Raw genomic sequence first — 23,610 nt, forward strand, 5'->3', positions numbered from 1 at the left:
ACGAATCCCGCTTCCTGAGTCTGTGTTTGCCTTTGTTTCTGTCCTGGAGTGTGTTTCCGGTGTCCTGGAACGCACCCTGTCTGGTTGCCGGGCGAATTAGCTTGTTGGGAGATCGATGTTCACCCGCACATGTATCCCATCAGTAATCTGCACACCTGTCCTGATCATCACCTCTCCCCTTCAAAAGCTCTGACCTGACATCCATTCCCTGCCGGATCGTTAGCCATGAACAGTATGTTGTGCCCACGAACCAGCCTCCAGTTTAATAGAGTTTGTTTTGTTTTATTGTTTTGTACGTCTTGCTTGCCTTTAACTTACCGCCGTTTGTTTTGACTACAGCCATTCACCCGGAACCCATTCCCCATCCCTGTCTGCTCGTCGCCAGTGTGTTGTTATCCATTGGATCTGCCTATCCACTCCCATCAACTCACCTCCGCTGCCCGCTCCTCCACCCGGAACTATCTACCTCCACGTTCTCATTGATTAATAAATACTCACCATCTGTATACTCACCTTGTCCTGGTCTGCTTCTGGGTCCAATTCTGGTAAAACCTGACAGAACGATCCGGGCCAGTGATGAACCCAGCGGACCTGGACTCCGTTTGCCATACAATTACCCAGCAGGAGAAGATGTTGGGACAACACAACACGGCGCTACACGAGATAGCGGGTTCAATCCGGAACTTATCGGATAGATTAACGAGTATCCAGGATCAGCTCAGGTTGCCGGCGGATCATCCACCACCTGTTTCACCCATATCACCTGCCGATTCGGGAGCGGGTTCCTTCCGTGAGCCCAAGGTTCCGACACCGGAGAAGTAATGAGGGAGATCTGTGAGGATGCCGTTCATTTCTTTTACAGTGTGGGTTAGTTTTTGATCTGCAGCCCTACTCTTACGCCACAGATAAGGCTAGGATAGCTTTTGTTATTGAGCTGCTGCATGGCAGAGCTCTGGAATGGGCTTCAGCTGTTTGGGAACAACGGGACACATGCATGACGTCATACCAGGGTTTCACGGCAGAGATGAGAGCTTTTGACCATCAGTCCGAGGTAAGGACGCAGCTAAACATTTGTTCTCTCTTCGCCAAGGAGCTCGCAGTGTGGCAGACTTTGTGATAGAATTCAGGACATTGGCTGTGGAGAGTGGTTGGAATGAGGAATCACTACAAGCGGTTTTTTACCAGGGTTGTCGGAGCAACTCAAGGACGAGCTGATCTCCTATCCAGAGCCTAGTGACCTAGATCGTCTGGTCACCTTAGCTATTCGGGTAGATAATAGAGTCCGGGAGAGAAGGAGGAGAAGCAGTGGGGTCCATCTAATCAATCTGAGACTCGGTTACCATTCGGGTCAGGAAGTGGACCAGAACGGGTTGATCATTTTTCCTCACACGGGATTAGTGGAGGAGTCCTGCCGCCAGATCCTGAACCTATGCAAGTGGGGCGGCACGGGTTAACTAAGGACGAGCGCCAACGTAGACGTGAGACCAACAGCTGCCTCTACTGTGGTAGCTCGGGACATTACATCTCCGTTTGTCCTCAGCGCCCGTTAAACTGCTCGGCTCGTTAAGTTTGGGAGGTTTGTTAGCGAGCCAGTTTCAACATCTCAAGAGCCCTGTCAGACCTCGTTTTCCTGCTACCTCATAAATAAGAATCAGAGTTTAGAGATTAACGCTTTCATCGATTCCGGTGCCGATGACAGCTTCATTGATGCCGACTTAGTGGAACAGCTGGGGCTTTCCAAGGAGCAATTACCGGAAGCCATTGAAGCAACCACTCTGAACGGCAGTAGTCTGGCACGGATCACTATGAGGACTCAACCGGTTAAGCTGTTGTTGTCGGGGAATCATTCAGAGGTTATTTCTTTTTAATTTTGCCTTCCCCATGTTCCTCTGGTTCTTGGATACCCCTGGCTAAGAGAACACAATCCTTCATTTGATTGGTTGACTGGTAAGGTAACTAGTTGGAGCATTGAGTGCCATGCTAACTGCCTCAGGACTGCCTGTTCTCATGCTGTCCCCCAGTCGGGTCAGTGAGTCTGCTCCTCCTGATTTGTCCCTGGTTCCTGAAACATATCACGAGGATTGGGTGAGGTGTTCAGTAAGCAGAAAGCTCAGTCACTTCCTCCCCACCGACCTTGTGATTGTAAAATTAAGCTGTTCCCTGGAGCTGCCTTTCCCAAGGGACGGTTATACAGTATTTCTCGACCTGAGCGGGAAGCCCTGGAGACCTACATAAAGGAGTCTCTTGCTGCAGGTTTCATTTGTCCCTCGTCATCACCCCTGGGAGCTGGATTTTTTTGTGAGTAAGAAGGATGGCTCTCTTCGACCGTGTATTGATTATCGGGGTTGAATGATATTACGGTCAAGAACAAGTACCCCTTGCCCTTGATGAGCTCCGCTTTAAATTCTTTACAGGGTGCTACTGTGTTTACTGAAGCTTGATCTACACTATGCGTATCATCTGGTTCGGATCAAAGAGGGGGACGAGTGGTTGACTGGATTCAATACACCTATGGGACATTTCGAGTACCAGGTGATGCCGTTTGGACTTTCCAACGCTCCAGCAGTGTTCCAAAGTTTGGTGAATGACGTGCTGAGGGATATGATCGGTCTGTTTGTGTTCGTTTACCTGGATGACATCCTGATTTTCTCAAGGAGCTTTCCAGCCACATCCAGCATGTTAAGCAGGTCCTGCAGCGGTTATTGGAGAACCATCTGTTTGTGAAGGCAGAGAAGTGTGATTTTCATGCCCACACTACATCCTTCCTCGGGTACATCATCTCCAGGGGTGAGATCAAGATGGACCAAGAGAAGGTTCGGGCGGTTCGGGATTGGTCCCGGCCCGGTACGAGATTGCAGCTCCAGAGATTCCTGGGATTTGCGATCTTCTATCGGAGGTTTATCCGTGATTACAGCCGGGTGGCCGTCCCTTTAACTGCTCTGACATCTTGCACCAGAATTTTCTGTTGGACTCCTGAGGCAGACCGAGCATTTCTGAACTTGAAGAGCCGATTCACCAACGCGTCGATTCTCTCTCAACCTGACACTTCCCGTCAGTTTGTTGTTGAGGTGGACGCGTCTGATATGGGGGTGGGCGCCATCCTGTCCCAGCGTAGCTCCACTGACGGTAAACTCCATACCTGCGCCTTCTACTCTTGTCGTCTTACACCAGCTGAGAGAAACTACGATGTGGGTAACCGGGAGCTTCTCGCTGTGAAGCTTGCCTTGGAGGAGTGGCGTCACTGGTTGGAGGGAGCGGAGCAAGCGTTTGTGGTCTGGACTGACCACAAGAATCTGGCTTACGTGCAATCGGCTAAACGTCTCAACTCCCGTCAGGCCAGGTGGGCTTTGTTTTGAACGCTTCAATTTTTCCCTGACGTTCCGACCTAGGTCGAAGAAGGGCAAAGCGGACGCCTTGTCCCGGATGTTCTCAAGACAGATGAGAGTGGGGCCAAGACTGAGACGATTCTTCCCAGAACCTTGTCGTGGGAGCCGTTACATGGAGGATTGAGGAGGATGTGATGGCGGCCCTTCGGACGCAGCCCGGCCCGGTAACGGTCCACCCGGTCGGTTGTTCGTGCCTGAGTCGGTCCGTTCCGCTGTTCTTCAGTGGTCCCACGCCAGCAAGATAGCTTGTCACCCTGGCGTTGCTCAGACTATGGTGCTACTGCGCAGACGATTTTGGTGGCCTGCCATGGGAGAAGATACCCGGAGGTTTGTTGCCGCATGTCCTGTTTGTGCTCAGAACAAAAGTACCAATCGGCCCAGCTCTGGGCTTCTTCACCCCTTACCTATTCCTCTGCGACCTTGGTCGCATCTGGCCCTGGATTTTGTCACGGGATTGCCCCCTTCTGTTGGGAACACGGTCATTCTGACCATTGTGGACAGATTCAGCAAGTTTGCTCATTTAGTCCCTCTCTCCAAGCTTCCATCTGCCACGGAGACGTCCGAGATCCTGGTTAGGGAGGTTTTCAGGGTCCACGGATTGCCCAGTGACATTGTTTCTGACCGTGGTCCTCAGTTTACCTCTGCTGTCTGGAGATCCTTCTGTTTGGCCATTGGAGCTACAGTCAGTCTCACTTCTGGATTTAATCCACAATCTAATGGTCAGGCGGAGAGAGCCAACCAGAAGATGGAGTCCACGCTGCGTTGTCTTGTCTCCTCTGATCCCACCTCTTGGTCATCTCAATTACCCTGGGTCGAGTATGCCCATAATACCCTTCCTTCATCTGCCACTGGGATGTCCCCCTTCCAATGCCTGTACGGATACCAACCTCCCTTGTTTCCTTCTCAGGAGAGGTATCTTTCGGTTCCTTCTGTCCAGGCCCACATTCGCCGTTGCCACCGGACCTGGCATCGGGCCAGGAAGGTCCTCCTTAGAGTTTCTGACCGGTATCAGATCCAGGCGAATCGTCGCCGTATTCCTGCTCCCGCTTATACCATCGGTGATAAGGTTTGGTTGGCTACACGGGATCTTCCTCTACGGACTGAGTCGAGGAAACTGTCCCCAAAGTTCATTGGTCCGTTTGTGGTGGAGAGAATCATTAACCCTGTTGTGGTCCGACTCAAATTGCCGGCAACGCCCGAGTACACCCCACCTTTCATGTCTCCTGCCTCAAGCCGGTTCTCCTCAGTCCTCTGTTGCACCCTCCTCCTCGTCCACCTCCTCCTCGGATGATCGGAGGTGGTCCTGCCTACACGGTGCGCCGCATAATGGATTCCAGTCGGCGGGGTCGAGGTCTCCAATATCTCGTGGATTGGGAAGGATATGGTCCAGAGGAGAGGAGTTGGATTCCTCGGCGTCAGATCCTTGATGACGACCTGCTTCGTGACTTCTACCGCCTCCACCCTGGCGCTCCAGGTAGTCCGCCCGGTGGCGTTCGTCGGAGGGGGGTACTGTCACGAATCCCGTTTCCTGAGTCTGTGTTTGCCTGTGTTTCTGTCCTGGAGTGTGTTTCCGGTATCCTGGAACGCACCCTGTCTGGTTGCCGGGCGAATTAGCTTGTTGGGAGATCGATGTTCACCCGCACCTGTATCCCATCAGTAATCTGCACACCTGTCCTGATCATCACCTCTCCCCTTCAAAAGCTCTGACCTGACATCCATTCCCTGCCGGATCATTAGCCATGAACAGTATGTTGTGCCCACGAACCAGCCTCCAGTTTATAGAGTTTGTTTTGTTTTATTGTTTTGTACGTCTTGCTTGCCTTTAACTTACCGCCGTTTGTTTTGTCTACAGCATTCACCCGGAACCCATACCCCATCCCTGTCTGCTCGTCGCCAGTGTGTTGTTATCCATTGGATCTGCCTATCCACTCCCATCAACTGACCTCCGCTGCCCGCTCCTCCACCCGGAACGATCTACCTCCACGTTCTCATTGATTAATAAATACTCACCATCTTTATACTCACCTTGTCCTGGTCTGCTTCTGGGTCCAATTCTGGTAAAACCTGACACCTCCAGGCCTGAGGGCACATGCTCTCTAGTAGGCTTAAATTAAAGATATGGAAAAAAGGTGTGGCAATATAGTCCACTATTATCCTCAGTAATTTTCCATCTAGATTGTCAGACCCCGGTGGCTTGTCATTGTTGAAAGACAACAATTTTTTCACTTATTCCACACGGACTTTACGAAATTCTAAATTACAATGCTTGTCTTTCATAATTTGGTCAGATATACTTGGATGTGTAGTTTCAGCGTTTGTTGCTGGTATGTCATGCCTAAGTTTACTATCTTGCCAATGAAAAAATCATAAAAGTAGTGGGCTTTGATGAATGAGCCATCTGATTCAGTTAATGATGGAGCAGAGTTTGCCTTTTTCCCAAAAATTGTATGTAAGGTTCTTCAAAGCTTTTTATTATCATTCTTTGTCATTTATCTTTGTTTCAATGTGTCGTTTCTTCTTTTTATTCAGTTTAGTCACATGATTTCTCAATTTGCAGGATGTTTGCCAATCAGTTGTTCAGCCAGACCTATTTGCCATTATTTTTCCCTCATCCTTCTCAACCATACCATTTTTCAATTCCTCATCAATCCACTGGGATTTAACAGCTTTTACAGTCAAAGTGAGTACAACAGAACAACAGAACTGATATTGCAGGCGAAAATCAAACCCGAAGTGGCTTCTATGTTGAATGCTCCATGTTCCATAGCCTGCCTTCACTCCATTTAAAGGGATATCAACCGGATTCCCTTTCCTATGACTTCCCGTGTTGTGAGCAGTCTTTAGACATAGTTTCAGGCTTTAATTTTGAAAATTAGCGACAAAGATCAGATCACGTCAGAGGTTTGGCAGGGTGCCAGCAGCTTTTTTCGTGCGCAACAGAGTGTGTCAGCCATTTTCTCTCTCAATCCTACTGAAGAAACTACAGTCCTCTTGACATATTATTGATTATTTATGAAATAAAACAGCTTGAGTGCCATTACTTTTCCCTCATCCTTCTCAACCATACCATTTTCAATTCCTCATCAATCCACTGGGATTTAACAGCATTTGCAGTCATTTTCTTAAAACCTCTTGAGACTAGGGTGCAGTATTTAGATTTTTGAATGAAAACGTACCCAAAAAGAAACTGCCTATTTCTCATGCCCATAATATAGAATATGCATATAATTGTCAGATTAGGATAGAAAACACACTAAAGTTTCCAAAACTGTCAAAATATTGTCTGTGAGTATAACAAAACTGATATTGCAGGCGAAAATCAAACCAGGAAGTGGCTTCTATTTTGAAAGCTCCATGTTCCATAGCCTGCCTTCACTCCATTTAAAGGGATATCAACCGGATTCCCTTTCCTATGACTTCCCCATGTTGTGAACAGTCTTTAGACATAGTTTCAGGCTTTAATTTAAAAAAAATTGAGACAAAGATCAAATCACGTCAGAGGTTTGGCAGGGTGCCAGCAGCATTTTTTGTGCGCAACAGAGTGTGTCAGCCATTTTCTCTCTCAATCCTACTGAAGAAACTACAGTCCTCTTGACATATTATTGATTATTTATTAAATAAAACAGCTTGAGGATTGATTATAAAAACGTTCGACATGTTTCTCATGAACTTCACGGATACTATTTGGAATTTTCGTCTGCCTCGTTGACCGCTCGAGCCTGTGGGATTTCTGGACATACGGCGCCAACCAAATGGAGGTATTTTGGATATAAAAATACTCTTTATGGAACAAAGGGAACATTTATTGTGTAACTGGGAGTCTCCTGAGTGCAAACATCCGAAGATCATCAAAGGTAAGCGATTATTTTTATTGTTTTCTGACTTTCGTGACCAATCTACTTTTATGCTAGGTGTATGTGATTTTTTGTCTACTGAGATGTTCTTACATAAACGCTTGGATAGCTTTTTCCAAAAAGCTTTATTGAAATCTGACACGCCAGATGGATTAACAACAAGCTAACCTGTGTTTTACTATATTGCACTTGTGATTTCATGAAAATGAAATATTTGTACTAATTTATTTTGAATTTGGCGCTCTGCAATTCAGCTGAAGTTGATGACAATTATCCCACTAAAGGGATAGGTGCACCAAGAGGTTTTAATGGGTGCATGCTTATTAGAAACTGGGATAAGAAATTTCATAAATGCGTGCAGCATCTGGTTTCTCCTCATTACTCACCACAGAGCAGCAAATATTATTTACATCAACATAGGAATCCCCCGTTTTATTAAATAACTGAGACACACAAATGACTCGAGGGAACAAGAGAAAAAACCTCTTCCTTAGCATTCTCCTCACTCTGCTGCTGGCCTTCTGACGTTACGCTCCTGAAGTTTCCAGTGAAAGCTCCAACAGCAGTCGGCAACCATTTCCATTTGTAGTGCCAATTTATCTGACCATTTCTACTGATCTGGTGCCAGTTATGATTTTCATATGCACATTTTACTGGAACAGTTTCCTTTAATTTATAATAGTAATAATAATTATAATAGTCTTTATCTCAAAATCATGATCTGTGGTTAATCTGTATTCTACGTATATAAATCTAAATTAAAATTATGCAAATCTAAATAACTTTTATTGACATTGCCAACTATGTAAAAATAGCCTACATAATGCCAACAAATAAAAACAGCTAGAAAATATCCAGATAAAAATAAATCACATTGGCTGCGCATGGCCTGTCTACATAGAACTTGAAACAATATATCAGCTATCACCTAGGTCTGTCCGAAACGTGATAGCAACATTGTATAAAATATTCTGGGTCCTCAGTTTCCTGCACCAGTGAGTTTGGGACAGACACAGCTGTAGGCTATTTGTGAAAGGGATAAAAAGTTATCAGGTATTTTATGACATTTCCACTGGATCAGACGATTACATTTTCCCCTTTCATGTTGAGTGGTTATCAAGAGTGAGAGCTGGAAATATTTGACAAATACTTTGAGGAACTATTGTCATTCGCCAATTGATTTTAGTAAGACTTTGTTTACTTGCTGTTTGAGGTGAAGAAAAATTACTTTGAGAAGCTCCACAAATCATTAGTGGTGGTGTGTAAATACTATCAGACATCCCCAAATAGGTGCATCGCTCTCTGCCCTCTGTGTTTGCTAAACGCAATTTGGTTGCAGAAACTCCTCCATGCTAATGTGGAAACCACTAGTTATACCAATAACGTAGACCTACTGTAGGACCCATAACTTCTCCTAACAACAACATAGATCTACTGTAGTACCTATAACTTCAATAACATAGACCTACTGTAGGACCCATAACTTCACCTAACAATAACATAGACCTACCGTAGTACCCATAACTTCACCTATGAAGGTGTGTATAGGCACCTTTCACCAGAAAGGTGCCTATATTGAGACCAAACGTTGTCTGGCACATTGCTTAGGATTCCAACAACTTTAAAAACGTATTTCTAGCATACATACGTCGATGTTACTACTAATGGGAAAACAAGACCAAATGTGACTTGTTGTTCACTTGACTGTCTTAAGACAAATGTCAAATAATTAACATTCATTACTGACGTCATTGTTTGTAACATCATGGCTACGGTGTTGGCATCACCTTTATACAGTATATTTTTGCTGTTATGGGCCTTAAACCATCTGTTTTACTTTTTGTTCACACAGGAGAGAGACGTGACTATCGTGGATCCTCTGGGGGCCCTCAACAACCTTTTCTATTTTATTTTTATTTCACCTTTATTTAACCAGGTAGGCTAGTTGAGAACAAGTTCTCATTTGCAACTGCGACCTGGCCAAGATAAAGCATAGCAGTGTGAACAGACAACACAGAGTTACACATGGAGTAAACAATTAACAAGTCAATAACACAGTAGAGAAAAAGGGGAGTTCCACCTAGATTATGCACCAAGCTGCACACAAGGACCAATTCAAATAGGCCAGGTCAAGAGGGGATGTTAATAATTTGATAATAATAATTCAGTGTATTTTTAAATTTAATTACAGCTGCATAACTAACGTTTTTCATACACTTTTATTGTATATACATATGATTGTAAAGTTTTGTATATTTTGGTTTGGCCCATCGCGGGTTATCTGTATTTCCATACCCCCTTATTGTTCTCTTTTGACCTTGGGCTAGCAAGGTGCCTGAGAGCTAGGACTGCGTCAAGGGTTAACATCATGTGTGGTGTCTCTTCGTGTGCAGGGCAAATAAAAATAATTCAACCAGCAGACCTTCAGTTGTGGCAGCATCCTAATTAAAAGTACACAACGCAGAATGAACCAAGCTACACTGGCTTGTCCATCTCCTTAGTGGGAAGGTGTTTCACCTGAGCAGTCTTTCAGTTGTTCTTTGTTTTTTTATCCTCAATATTTCTGTTTATTTTCATAGTTTTTTCCTGTGAAGCCATTGTGTTGCATCCATGTCTGAAATGTGCTGTATAAATAAAGCTTGATTTGATTTGCACATATTACAAAACAAATGAACCCAATGACTGACCAATCAACAGACTGTTGGTCCCTCTTAGTATGAAAATCAGTATCAACCCCACTTTTCAAGCCTGCTGAAGGCGTGGTGGAGTGGTAAACACCACCCCGTCTCTACCAGGGGCTTGAGGTGGTCTCTCACAGCTTTGATTATGTCATGTTCTGTGGCCTTGCCGTTCCATTTCTTGACTGCCCCTGCAACACAGAAACACATTTAGTCATATTACATATTATATAAAACACTGGATATGGAGCATCTATGGCCTCAGTTACACCTGGCACCTAAATGTGACTTCTGTCATCTGATCACTCCAAGCTGCATTAGGTTCAGATCTACCAGGATGGGCCTTTGACATAGTCTGGACACAGTCAAGCCACTGAATATGCATAAGCAATGTAAAGAGATGGGGCGTTTCTAACTAAATGCTTGTGTTCTTAGCTCCAACAGTACAGTATTATCTAACTAAATGCTTGTGTTCCTAACTCCAACAGTATTATCTAACTAAATGCTTGTTTATAGCTCCAATAGTCCAGTAATATCTAACTAAATGCTTGTGTTCCTAGCTCCAACAGTGCAGTAATATCTAACAATTCCACAACAAATACCTAATACACACAAATCTAAGTAAAGGAATAAGAATATATAAATATATGGACGAGCAATGTCAGTGGCATAGACAGATACAGTAGAATAGGGATATAATACAGTATATACATATGAGATGAGTAATACATAGACTAAGATACAGTAGAATAGGATAGAATACAGTATATACATATGAGATGAGTAATGCCAGATATGTAAACATGCAGGAGATCCATGAAGGAAAGATAGTGATGGTGCTCAGCGACGTTGTTGCAAATGGTGGGGAACAACCAATTTTGGCATTTTTAAAATAATTGTACCCCCATTTTTTTCTCCACAATTTCGATAATGTGATGTCTACAGTGCTGTTGGCTGTTCGTCATTGACCTTGCGTAGGCCTAAACACTGGTATACACTGATTTTTAAGGCCATATTGGGTAAAATGCCATTTTATCTCTGTTCTTTTTTTTTGTCAGATCGGTAAATAAATATAAATGACGGTCCCCTTCTCATTTGCTTCTAACAGTACCAAATATTTGAGCAGGTCATGGTAGAAATTGTTTTAATTACTCAGCTCCGTGGTCCTGGAATTCTTTCCTGAACATTTTAAAATTTGATGATCTAGTTTCGTTGGTGGAGCTTAAACACTTGATCGATGTATATATCATAGAAGAGTGTAATTGTGTTTAGGACAGCTGTTTTTAGTCAAGACTTTAGTGCTTTTAACGAAAATGTTATTGTTGTACTGTGTGTGTGTTTATAGCTTTGTTTAATGTTGTGTTAGTTTATGTAAGTTGTTTTGTCTGAAACGTTGTTCCCCCTGCTGCTATTGGACCAGGTCTCTCTTGGAAAAGAGATGTTATTTCAATTAGAAAAACCTGTATAAATAAAGGTAAAATAAAAATAAAAATATTGTCTCATCGCTGCAACTCCCCAAAGGGCTCAGGATTCGAAAGTCGAGTCATGCGTCCTCTGAAACATGCCCCGCCAAACCGCGCATGTTAACAGCTGCCCGCTTAACCCGGAAGCCAGATGCACCAATTTGTCGGAGGAAACACTGTTCACCTGACGACGGAGGTCAGCCTGCAGGCGCCACAAGGAGTAGTAAAGCCAAACCCTCCCCTAACCTGGGCAACGCTTGGTCTATAGTGTGCTGCCCTATGGGACTCCCGATCGCAGCAGGTTTGTGGTACAGCCCGGGATCAAACCTGGGTCTGTAGTGATGCCTCTAGCCCTTCAATGCAGTACCTTAGACTGCTGCACTACTCAGGATGTGCGTCTTTCAGCCGACGCTGCCAGCGTGACGTATAATCTAGTGGACGGTTCTTCAGAAACAGCTCGTCAACCACCTCGGTAGCTTGCTAGCCAACATAGCCGAAAAATTCAATCTATTTAGACGCTTTTGGTGTATATTACCTACTGTGTTTTAGACACACTTATATCGTATCTAATTGTTTACCTATTTAATTTAATATTACGTTATTTTGTATTAGTCAGCTATAGTAGCTGGCTGGTTAAGTTAGCACTAGCTTCGCTAATGATAGATAGCTAACATCCCCGAACATGAGCTCCTAAACTACTCCCCTCCTGTTAAAGCAGAGGAGGTCTCCTGGACGGAGAAAGAAGCTCTGGGTCTGAACATTGTCGTGAAAGATGAGAAGGAAGAGGAGGATCTCACAGTAAAACAACAAGTAGAGGGTGAGGCTGTTACAGTGAAAGAAGAGGGAGACGTTTCAGTTAAAGAAGAGGAAGCCGCGTTCAGAGTGAAAGAGGAGGATGTTACAGTAAAGGAAGAGAAAGAGGAGGATGCAGTTTTAAGAGTGAAAGAGAGGGGGGAGATGACTGTCACATTAAAAGAAGAAGAGGTGGAGAAAGGAGATCTGATTAACACCAGTAAGTTCCGCCTTAAATTTGTTTTTAACTTTGGATATTCGTAGTTCCCTCGTCAATACCTCTTCAACGGAGGGCTCTAGGGTGATGACTGATATGTCTAGAATCAGACGACGTAGAGAACAAGCTACCCCTTGTTTTCTCCGTTCCGTTTCCAAAAAGTGACTTCACATATATATATAATTGAGAAGGGTCTATCTGCTGGCCGCAGACTGGGGGACATGTAGTGATTTTCATGTAGTGATGATTTACTACACACCGTGCCCCCAATAGTGCCATGTGAGAGTTGGGTTGGCTCCACCAAAGATTATGGATATACTGACAAGATGTCTCTCTGCCCTAACAAGGGGAGTCGTTGTCCAAAAGCTTCACTGTGGGTTGTCTATCTTCCGCCTATCCTTTCTTTGGATTGGTGGATACATCTTATTATTGTAATCTATTGTTTATATTCTATGAGGGTTGTTGTCGTCAACCGCCTGTATTCAATGAAGAGAGAGATTCTAAGCTACAAGCATGAATATGCATAGCGATCTGGAGACAACTCCTGTAGTGTTTTTATCAAAGTTGTCGGTATGTCACATGTCCACATAACAACTTAATCATTATGGAACTTCTGTTGGATCCAGTAAACCTCACGTAGCAAATAAGCCATTCATTTGGTTGTTGACCAAATTTGACACTTTCCACATTGGGTTGATAATTGTTTCCACTTGGATACAACCTACTGTAACCTGCTGGCTTGACCTAGAGAGTTACAACCTACTGTAACCGACTGGCATGACCTAGAGAGATGCAACCTACTGTAGCCGACTGGCATGACCTAGAAAGATACAACCTACTCTAGCCTACTGGCTTGACCTAGAGAGATAAAACCACTTGGATACAACCTACTGTAACCTACTGGCATGACCTAGAGAGATAAAACCACTTGGATACAACCTACTGTAACCTACTGGCTTGACCTAGAGATTTACAACCTACTGTAGCCGACTGGCATGACCTAGAGAGATACAACATACTGTGGCCCTACTGGCGTGACCTAGAGAGATAAAACCACTTGGATACAACCTACTGTAACCTACTGGCTTGACCTAGAGATTTACAACCTACTGTAGCCGACTGGCACGACCTAGAGATACAATCTACTGTAGCCGACTGGCATGACCTAGAGAGATACAACCTACTGTAGTCTACTGGCATGACCTAGAGAGACACAACCTACTGTAGCCTACTGGCATGACCTAGAGAGATAAAACTTACTGTAACCTACTGGCATGACCTGGGGCGGCAGGTTAGAGCGTTGGGGTAGTTCAAATCCCTGAGCTGACAAGGCACAAATCTGTCGTTCTGCCCCTGAACAGGCAGTTAACCCACTGTTCCTAGGCCGTCATTGAAAATAAGAATTGGTTCTTAACTGACTTGCCTAGTTAAATAAAGGTAAACAAATAATAAAATACAACCTACTGTATTCTACTGGCATGACCTAGAGAGATACGACCTACTGTAACCTACTGGCATGACCTAGAGAGTTACAACCTACTGTAACCTACTGGCATGACCTAGTGAGATACAACCTACTGTAACCTACTGGCATGACCTAGAGAGCTAAAGTTTTACATTCCTGGATTTTAAATGAATATTTCCCAGTAATAATGATAATTTGTATCTTCCTATCCACATGTGGGATCCCTCTCCTTTGTTGTCCACTCTACACCAATAACAGACAACTACAATCATACAGCCTGGATGCAGCCTGGATTCGAACCAGGGACTGTAGTGACGCCTCTTGTACTGAGATGCAGTGGCTTAGACCGCTGCATCCGGGTGTGTGTTAACTATTTAACTGTACTAGAATGCTTAAAAGGTAGCTAAAATTTTAAATATCGGTTATCGGAATCGTTTTTGGGGCAAGGAAAATATTGGATATCAGTATTGGCCAAAAAATGTAATATCGGTCTCAGGATATTGCTGCGAGAAAAAAAACCCTCTAAGCTCACACAGCTCTCCTGCACCTTTATCAGATCCTCAGCAATTCACGTCAGCCTCCAGAGAGGTAGTCAGGTGTAAAGTGCTGCAATCATCATGGTGTGGAACTGTTGTTTTCAGTGAGGCAATAACAGGCACAGTCTCGTTTCACAGATTAGTTCAATCTGCTTTGAATGTATCAGAAACCTCTTCTATTTAGGTCTGAATTGTAGCAACTACCTCAGTTGAAATTAAATCTGTCTCCGAGCATAGTAGCTTGATGGTCTCGAATAGAGGTCGACCGATTATGATTTTTCAATACCGATTATTGGAGGACCAAAAAGCCGATACCGATTAATCAGCCGATTTAAAAATAATAATTAAAATAGTTTATATATATATATATATATATATATATATATAAAAACTATTTTTATTATTATTATATATTTATTTGTAATAATGACAATTACAACAATACTGAATTAACACTTATTTTATCTTAAAATAATACATCAATAAAATCAATTTAGCCTCAAGTAGATAATTTCGTTTAAATAATGCAAAACGGTGTTGGAGAAGAACGTAAAGTGCAATATATGTGCTATGTAAGAAAGCTAACGTTTCAGTTCCTTGCTCAGAACATGAGGACATATGAAAGCTGGTGGTTCCTTTTAACATGAGTCTTCAATATTCCCAGGTAAGAAGTTTTAGGTTGTAGTTTTTATAGGACTATTCCCCTCTATACCATTTGTATTTCATTAACCTTTGACTATTGGATGAAGTTATAGGCACTTTAATATTGCCAGTGTAACAGTATAGCTTCCGTCCCTCTCCTCGCTCCTCCCTGGGCTCGAACCAGCAACAGAACGACCACAGCCACTACATCGAGCAGCGTTACCCATGCAGAGCAAGGGAAACAACCACCCCAAGGCTCAGAGCGAGTGAAGTTTGAAACGCTATTAGCGCGCTAACTAGCCAGCCATTTCACTTCGGTCACACCAACCTCATCTCGGGAGTTGATAGGTTTGAAGTCATAAACAGCGCAATGCTTGACACACGAGGAAGAGCTGCTGGCAAAACAAAACACACAAAAGTGCTGTTTGAATGAATGTTTACGCGCCTGCTTCTGTCTACCACCGCTCAGTCAGATACTTAGATACTTCTATGCTCAGTCAGATTATATGCAGCACAGGACATGCTAGATCATATCTAGTAATATCATCAACCGTGTGTAATTAACTAGTGATTATGATTGATTGTTTTTTATAAGATAAGTTTAATGCTAGCTAGCAATTTACCTTGGCTTACTGCATTTGCGTAACAGGCAGTCTCCTTGTGGAGTGCAACGAGAGAGAGGCAGGTCGTTATTGCCTTGGACTAGTTAACTGTAAGTTTGCAAGATTGGATCCCCCCAGCTGACAAGGTAGAATTCTGTATTTCTGCCCCTGAACAAGGCAGTTAACCCAACGTTCCTAGGCCATCATTGAAAATAAGAATGTGTTCTTAACTGACTTGCCTAGTTAAATAAAGATTAAATAAAGGTGTAAAAAAATAATAATTGGCAATTCGGTGCCCAAAAATACAGATTTCCGATTGTTATGAAAACCTGAAATCGGCCGAATTAATCGGCCATTCCGATTAATCGGTCGACCTCTACTCTCAATGTTCATTTTAGCGCTCCCAGACAAAACCGCACACCCGGTTCAAAGTGCAAGTCTCTGGGCTTTCAGTCTCAGGAGAGGGTGGTGATGAAACTGAGTCTTGATTTTAATGAACTCCCCAAACAAGACCAAATCTTAACAAATCATAGACTTATGTTTCACAAGTTTTGCCACACAGTACAGCACAGTAGACAATTTAGTAACTAGATACTCTGTTTGTCTTTGACAGGAGAGAGACCAGACTCTCCCTCTGACAGCGGGAAGAGTCCTTCAGGGGAATCAGACCCAGAGAAGAGTTCTTCAGGGGAATCAAACCCAGAGACGTCCTTCAGGGGAATCAGACCCAGAGAAGAGTCCTTCAGGGGAATCAGACCCAGAGAAGAGTCCTTCAGGGGAATCAGACCCAGAGAAGAGTCCTTCAGGGGAATCAGACCCAGAGAAGAGTCCTTCAGGGGAACCAGACCCAGGGAATAGTCCTTCATGGGTATCAGACCCAGAGACGCCCAAAGCAATAGGAGGACATCACTGCTCCCACTGTGGAAAAAGTTTTAACAAGTTAGGGAGCCTGAAGAAACATGAGGACACACACAGGAAAAAATACTTTCCAATGTTCCCAGTGTGGAAAAGGTTTTCTTTGGTTATATCACCTGCATAGGCATGAGAGGACACACACAGGATAAAAACCTTTCCAATGCTCCCAGTGTGGAAAAAGTTTTAAGGACTTAGGGTACCTATTAATACATAAGAGAATACACTCTGGAGAGAAGCCTTAACACTGCTCCAAATGTGGAATTACTTTTACCTGGTTAGTAAACATGAAATCTCATGAGAGAATACACAGGAGAGAAGCCTTATCAATGTTCCCAGTGTGAAAATAATTTTAGGGGTTTAGTGAACCTGAAACAGCATGAGAGGACACTCCCACAAGAAAATCCCTACCAATGCTCCCTGTGTGGAAAGAGTTTTACCAAGTTAGGTCTGACAAGGCATGAGAGGACACACAGGAGGGGATAAGACGTACCACTGCTCCCTGTGTGGCAAGAGATTTATCAGGTTAAGGAATCTGAATAAGCATGAAAGAATACATACACAGGAGGAGAAGACATACCACTGCTCTCATTGTGGAAATACATTTTCCCAGTCAGAGGACCTGGAATCACACAAGAGAATAGAGAGGCTGTGTTCTGATTTATGTTTTTGACTTAGAATGTGTTTTTGTTTATCCCACTTTAAATCATATTGTTTATATGAATTCTTATTCAACAATAGACGTGATTTTGTATTTCGAGACATATCTAAAATAAGATTAAATTGTTAAAATGTGTATTTTGTTTTGATTCGTTGATATATTGGATTCAAGAACCCCTAATGTTCAGTATATGGTTTGGATATTTTAAAATGGTGGCCTGAAAAGGGTGATTATTTTCTTCAACAACGAGAAACCCTCTTTTCACGTCACTTTTCATACAGCTACGATCGGAAGTGGCTTTTTTGTAGCAGGTTAGGATAATTAACGTAGCAGGTTAAGAGACTGAGTTTAAGGTTAGCGAAAAATGCTCTCCTGTGGAAATCACTTCCGGTCGTAGCTGTATCAAAGTGGCGTGAAAGAGTGTATCCCCAACAATAACAGCAAGCCACTTTGGTAGCGAGAGCCAAGAAAGACAAAATACATATTTTGGTGTATATACTCACTGTGTTTTAAACACACTTCTGTCATCTTCTGTCCTATAGCTGTAGGCCTCTGTCTGTTATTAAAGATCTCTGCTCAGCCTATAAACATGAGATTATCTATTATTATAGAGCTCTGCTCAGCCTAAAACATGGCATTATCTATTATTATAGATCTCTGCTCAGCCTAAAACATGGCATTATCTATTATTATAGATCTCTGCTCAGCCTAAAACATGGCATTATCTATTATTAGATCTCTGCTCAGCCTATAAACATGACATTATCTATTATTATTATAGAGCTCTGCACAGCCTAAACCATGGCATTATCTATTTTTATAGATCTCTGCTCAGCATAAAACATGACATTATCTATTATTATAGAGCTCTGCTCAGCCTAAAACATGACAGTATCTATTATTATAGAGCTCTGATCAGCCTAAAACATGACATTATTAGTATAGAGCTCTGTTCAGCCTATAAACATGCCATTATCTATTATTATAGTGCTCTGTTCAGTCTATAAATATGCCATCTATTATTATAGATCTCTGCCTATAAACATGACATTATCTATTATAGATATCTGATCAGCCTATAAACATTATATTATCTATTATAGAGCTCTGCTCAGCCTGTAAACATGACATTATCTATTATTAAAGAGCTGCATGAGAGCATGATCATAATACTGTAGTCTTCTGTCTTTATTATAGAGCTCTGATGTAATCAAACCTATTGTTTTGATGGATTTCTTCTCATTAATCTCTTAATGGATCAATGGTAAAAACAAACACTACTCAGACAACAAGGGAGCAGAGTTTTCCATGGGTGGCGCTATAATAAGCATTCAAAGTCTAGGGCTTTTCTCAATTAGAGTTGCTCATCTCTCCATCCTTTCTGGCCTTCTCTTGAAAAAGGTCAAAGGTAATCGAAGAGAGGCAAACTTGATGAAAATGTGCTTGTGTAAAATGAGACTCCTCCTTTAATCTCGCTTCAGAAAAATTATGTTTCCACTGTGGAATCCCAAAATAAATGCTAGTTGGGTCATTCTACTATAAAATATACTATACTACTATATTCCTACTATTATACTATACTACTATATTCCTACTATTATTCTATACTATACTACTATATTCTACTATTATATATACTATACTACTATATTCCTACTATTGTATATACTATACTATCTTACTATATTCCTACTATTATAGATACTATACTACTATATTCCTATTATATATACTATATCCCTACTATTATATATACTATACTATCCTACTATTTTCCTACTATTATATATACTATACCATACTACTGCATTCCTATTTTTGCTATACTACTATATTCCTACTATTATATGTACTATACTACTACATTCCTACTATTGTATATACTATACTACTATATTCCTAGTATATTCATAGTATATTCATCCTCCTTTCGCTGCTCATGCTGTCGCTGCCGTGTCTTTCTCTTCGACTCCACATTCTCCTATAGCCCTCTTTGCACTGCTCCAGCGAATCCCAGGCGGGCGCTGGCACTCTCTGGGTCGACCGCCCACCTGTCTATTTCTTCCCACGTAGTATACTCCATACTTCTGCTGTCCATAACGTCCTCCCCCTACTGCTCATGCTGTCGCTGCCCCGTTAACACGCTGCTCGGTCCGTGTGTGGTGGGTGATTCTGTAACGGCGTTCTTCGTTTGTCGAAAGAGAGTCGGACCCGAAATGCAGCGTGGTGGTTACTCATGTCTTTAATGAATGAATCGCGGTACATGAAATAACTGAATACAAAATACAAAACAACAAAACGGAACGTGAAACCTAATACAGCCTATCTGGTGAAAAAACTACACAGAGACAGGAACAATCACCCACGAAATACAAGTGAAACCCAGGCTACCTAAATACGGTTCCCCATCAAAGACAACAAGAATCACCTGACTCTGATTGAGAACCGCCTCAAGGCAGCCAAGCCTATACTAGACACACCCCTAATCAACCACAATCCCAAATGCCTACAAAACCCAATACGACAATACAATAACCCCATGTCACACCCTGGCCTGAACAAATAATAAAGAAAACACAAAATACTAAGACCAAGGGCGTGACAATACTATATTATACTATCCTACTATATTCCTATTATTATATATTCTATACCACTTCCATATTCCTACTATTATATATACTATACTACTATATCCCTACTAGTATATATACTATAATGATCCTACTATATTCCTACTGTTATATATACTACACTGTACTACTATTTTCCTACTATTTTATATACTATAATTACTGCATTCCTACTATTTTTTGTATACTGGTTGTATTCCTACTATTATATATATTACTATATTCCTGTTTATTATATATACTATACTACTGATTCCTACTATTGTATATACTATACTACTATTATATGTACTATACTATACTACTACATTCCTACTATTATCTATACTATATTATACTATCCTACTATATTCATACTATTATATATACTATACTTCCATATTTCTACTATTATATATACTATACTACTATATTCCTACTATTATATATACTATACTATCCTACTATATTCCTACTGTTATTTATACTATACTATACTACTATATTCCTACTATTGTATACTATACTATACTAAATTCCCACTATTATATATAGTATACTATTATATATACTATACTACACTACAATATTCCTACTATTATATATACTATACTACACTACAATATTCCTACTATTATATATACTATACTACTATGTTCCTACTATTATATATATATACTGTACCATACTACTACATTCCTACTATTTTTGCTGTACTACTATATTCCTACTATTATATATACTACTAAATTCCTACTATTATATATACTATACTACTACATTATCCTACTATATTCCTACTATTATATATACTATGCTATACTTCTACATTGCTACTATTATATATACTATACTACTATATTCCTACTATTAAATATACTATACTGTATTACCATATTCCTACTATTATATATACTATACTGTACTACTATATTCATACTATTATATATACTATACTACTATAGTCCTACTATTATACTATACTATACTACTATTTTCCTACTATTATATATACTATAATTTACTACCATATTCCTAATATTCTGTATACTATACTATACTACTGTATTCCTACTATTATATATACTATAATTTACTACCATATTCATACTATTATGTATACTATACTAATATATTCCTTATTTTGTATATACTATACTACTATATCCACACTTGTATATACTGTACTACTATATTCCTACTATTGTATATACTATAATATACTACTATATTCCTACTATTATATATACTATACCACTATATTCCTACTATTATACAGTGTAGCAAAAAAGTATTTAGTCAGCCACCAATTGTGCAAGTTCTCCCACTTAAAAAGATGAGAGAGGCCTGTAATTTTCATCATAGTTAAATTCAGAAAATCACATTGTAGGATTTTTAATGATATATTTGCAAATGATGGTGGAAAATAAGTATTTGGTCAATAACAAGAGTTTATCTCAATACTTTTTTTTATATACCCTTTGTTGGCAATGACAGAGGTCAAACTTTTTCTATAAGTCTTCACAAGGTTTTCACACACTGTTGTTGGTATTTTGGACCATTCCTCCATGCAGATCTCCTCTAGGGCAGTGATGTTTTGGGGCTGTTGCTGGGCAACACAGACTTTCAACTCCCTCCAAAGATTTTCTATGGGGTTGAGATCTGGAGACTGGCTAGGCCACTCCAGGACCTTGAAATGCTTCTTACGAAGCCACTCCTTCGTTGCCCGGCCGGTGTGTTTGGGATCATTGTCATGCTGAAAGACACAGCCACGTTTCATCTTCAATGCCCTTGCTGATGGAAGGAGGTTTTCACTCAAAATCTCACGATACATGGCCTCATTCATTCTTTCCTTAACACGGATCAGTCGTCCTGGTCCCTTTGCAGAAAAACAGCCCCAAAGCATGATGTTTCCACACCCATGCTTCACAGTAGGTATGGTGTTCTTTGGATGCAACTCAGCATTCTTTGTCCTCCAAACACGACGAGTTGAGTTTTTACCAAAAGCTATATTTTGGTTTCATCTGACCATATGACATTCTCCCAATCTTCTTCTGGATTGTCCAAATGCTCTCTAGCAAACTTCAGACGGGCCTGGACATGTACTGGCTTAAGCAGGGGGACACGTCTGTCACTGCAGGATTTGAGTCCCTGGCGGCGTAGTGTGTTACTGATGGTAGGCTTTGTTACTTTGTCCCAGCTCTCTGCAGGTCATTCACTAGGTCCCCCCGTGTGGTTCTGGGATTTTTGCTCACCGTTCTTGTGATAATTTTGAACCCACGGGGTGAGATCTTGCGTGGAGCCCCAGACCGAGGGAGATTATCAGTGGTCTTGTATGTCTTCCATTTCCTAATAATTGCTCCCACAGTTGATTTCTTCAAACCAAGCTGCTTACCTATTGCAGATTCAGTCTTCCCAGCCTGGTGCAGGTCTGCAATTTAGTTACTGGTGTCCTTTGACAACTATTTGGTCTTGGTCATAGTGGAGTTTGGAGTGTGACTGTTTGAGGTTGTGGACAGGTGTCTTTTATACTGATAACAAGTTCAAACAGGTGCCATTAATAACGAGTGGAGGACAGAGGAGCCTCTTAAAGAAGAAGTTACAGGTGAGATCCAGAAATCTTGCTTGGTGACCAGTAGGTGACCAAATACTTGTTTTCCACCATAATTTGCAAATAAATTCATTAAAAATCCTACAATGTGGTTTTCTGGATTTTTTTCCCCTCATTTTGTCTGTCATAGTTGAAGTGTACTCATGATGAAAATTACAGGTCTCTCCCATCTTTTTAAGTCTGAGAACTTGCACAATTGGTGGCTGACTAAATACTTTTTTGCCCCACTGTATATACTATACTACTATATTCCTACTATTATATATACTATACTACTAAATTCATACTATTATTTGTACTATACTGTACTAATATTTTCCTATCCTACTATATTCCTACTATACTATACTTCCACATTCCTACTATACTATACTATAGTACTATATTCCTACTATTATATATACTATACTATCTTACTATATTCCTACTGTTATATATATACTATACTACTATATTCCTACTATTATATATACTATACTATGCTATCCTACTATATTCCTACTATTTGGTGCCTTTTTGAAAAAAAAAAACATTTTTTATAAAAAGTCTTCCTCATGAGAGCCAGTTTTCATCATAGCGCTTGACGGTTTTTGCGACTGCACTTGAAGAAACATTCAAAGTTCTTGACATTTTCTGCATTGACTGACCTTCATGTCTTATTTGAGCTGTTCTTTCCAAAATAATGACTTGGTCTTTTACCAAATAGGGCTATCTTCTGTATACCACCCCTACCTTATCACAACACAACTGATTGGCTTAAATGCATAAAGAAGGAAAGAATTTCCACAAATTAACCTTTGATTTTAATAACTTTTGACAAGGCAGACCTGTTAATTTAAATGTATTCCAGGTGACTACCTCATAAAGCTGGTTGAGAGAATGCCAAGAGTGTGCAAAGCTGTCATCAAAGCAAAGGGTAGCTAATTTGAAGAATATCAAATATAACATATATTTTGTTTAACCCTTTTTTAGTTACAACATGATTCCATGTGTGTTATTTCATTGTTTTGATGTCTTCACAGGAGTCTTTCTCACTTGACTGTCTTAAGACAATTGTCAAATAATATTAACATTCATTAAAGACTTCAATTGTTGAACAACATCATGGCTACGCTGTGGGCATCACCTTTTTCAGTGGATTTATACTGTTGTGTGCCTTTAACCACCTGTCTTACTTAT

General features: G+C 41.2%; 3 protein-coding genes across 5 annotated transcripts in view; all 3 read left to right on the forward strand.

The window, feature by feature from the left end:
• LOC118365128 (zinc finger protein 883-like) overlaps positions 1-17,007 on the forward strand; it is a 99,430-nt gene extending 82,423 nt beyond the window's left edge. Inside the window, exons 1-2 of one of the 3 annotated variants that reach the window (XM_052490206.1) lie at positions 11,470-11,682; positions 16,249-17,006. In XM_052490206.1, coding sequence (XP_052346166.1) covers positions 11,499-11,682; positions 16,249-16,493 — 429 coding nt within the window. In that variant the 5' untranslated portion in view covers positions 11,470-11,498 and the 3' untranslated portion in view covers positions 16,494-17,006. The other 2 variants (XM_052490207.1, XM_052490205.1) reach the window with 2 other exon arrangements.
• LOC127914382 (uncharacterized) overlaps positions 1-23,610 on the forward strand; it is a 402,938-nt gene that overhangs the window by 210,342 nt on the left and 168,986 nt on the right. The window lies entirely within an intron of this gene.
• The window catches only part of LOC118365091 (zinc finger protein 501-like), a 289,246-nt gene that overhangs the window by 203,232 nt on the left and 62,404 nt on the right, over positions 1-23,610 (forward strand). The window lies entirely within an intron of this gene.

Source organism: Oncorhynchus keta, chromosome 32, assembly GCF_023373465.1.
Source record: "Oncorhynchus keta strain PuntledgeMale-10-30-2019 chromosome 32, Oket_V2, whole genome shotgun sequence".
Taxonomy (NCBI): Eukaryota; Metazoa; Chordata; class Actinopteri; order Salmoniformes; family Salmonidae; genus Oncorhynchus; species Oncorhynchus keta.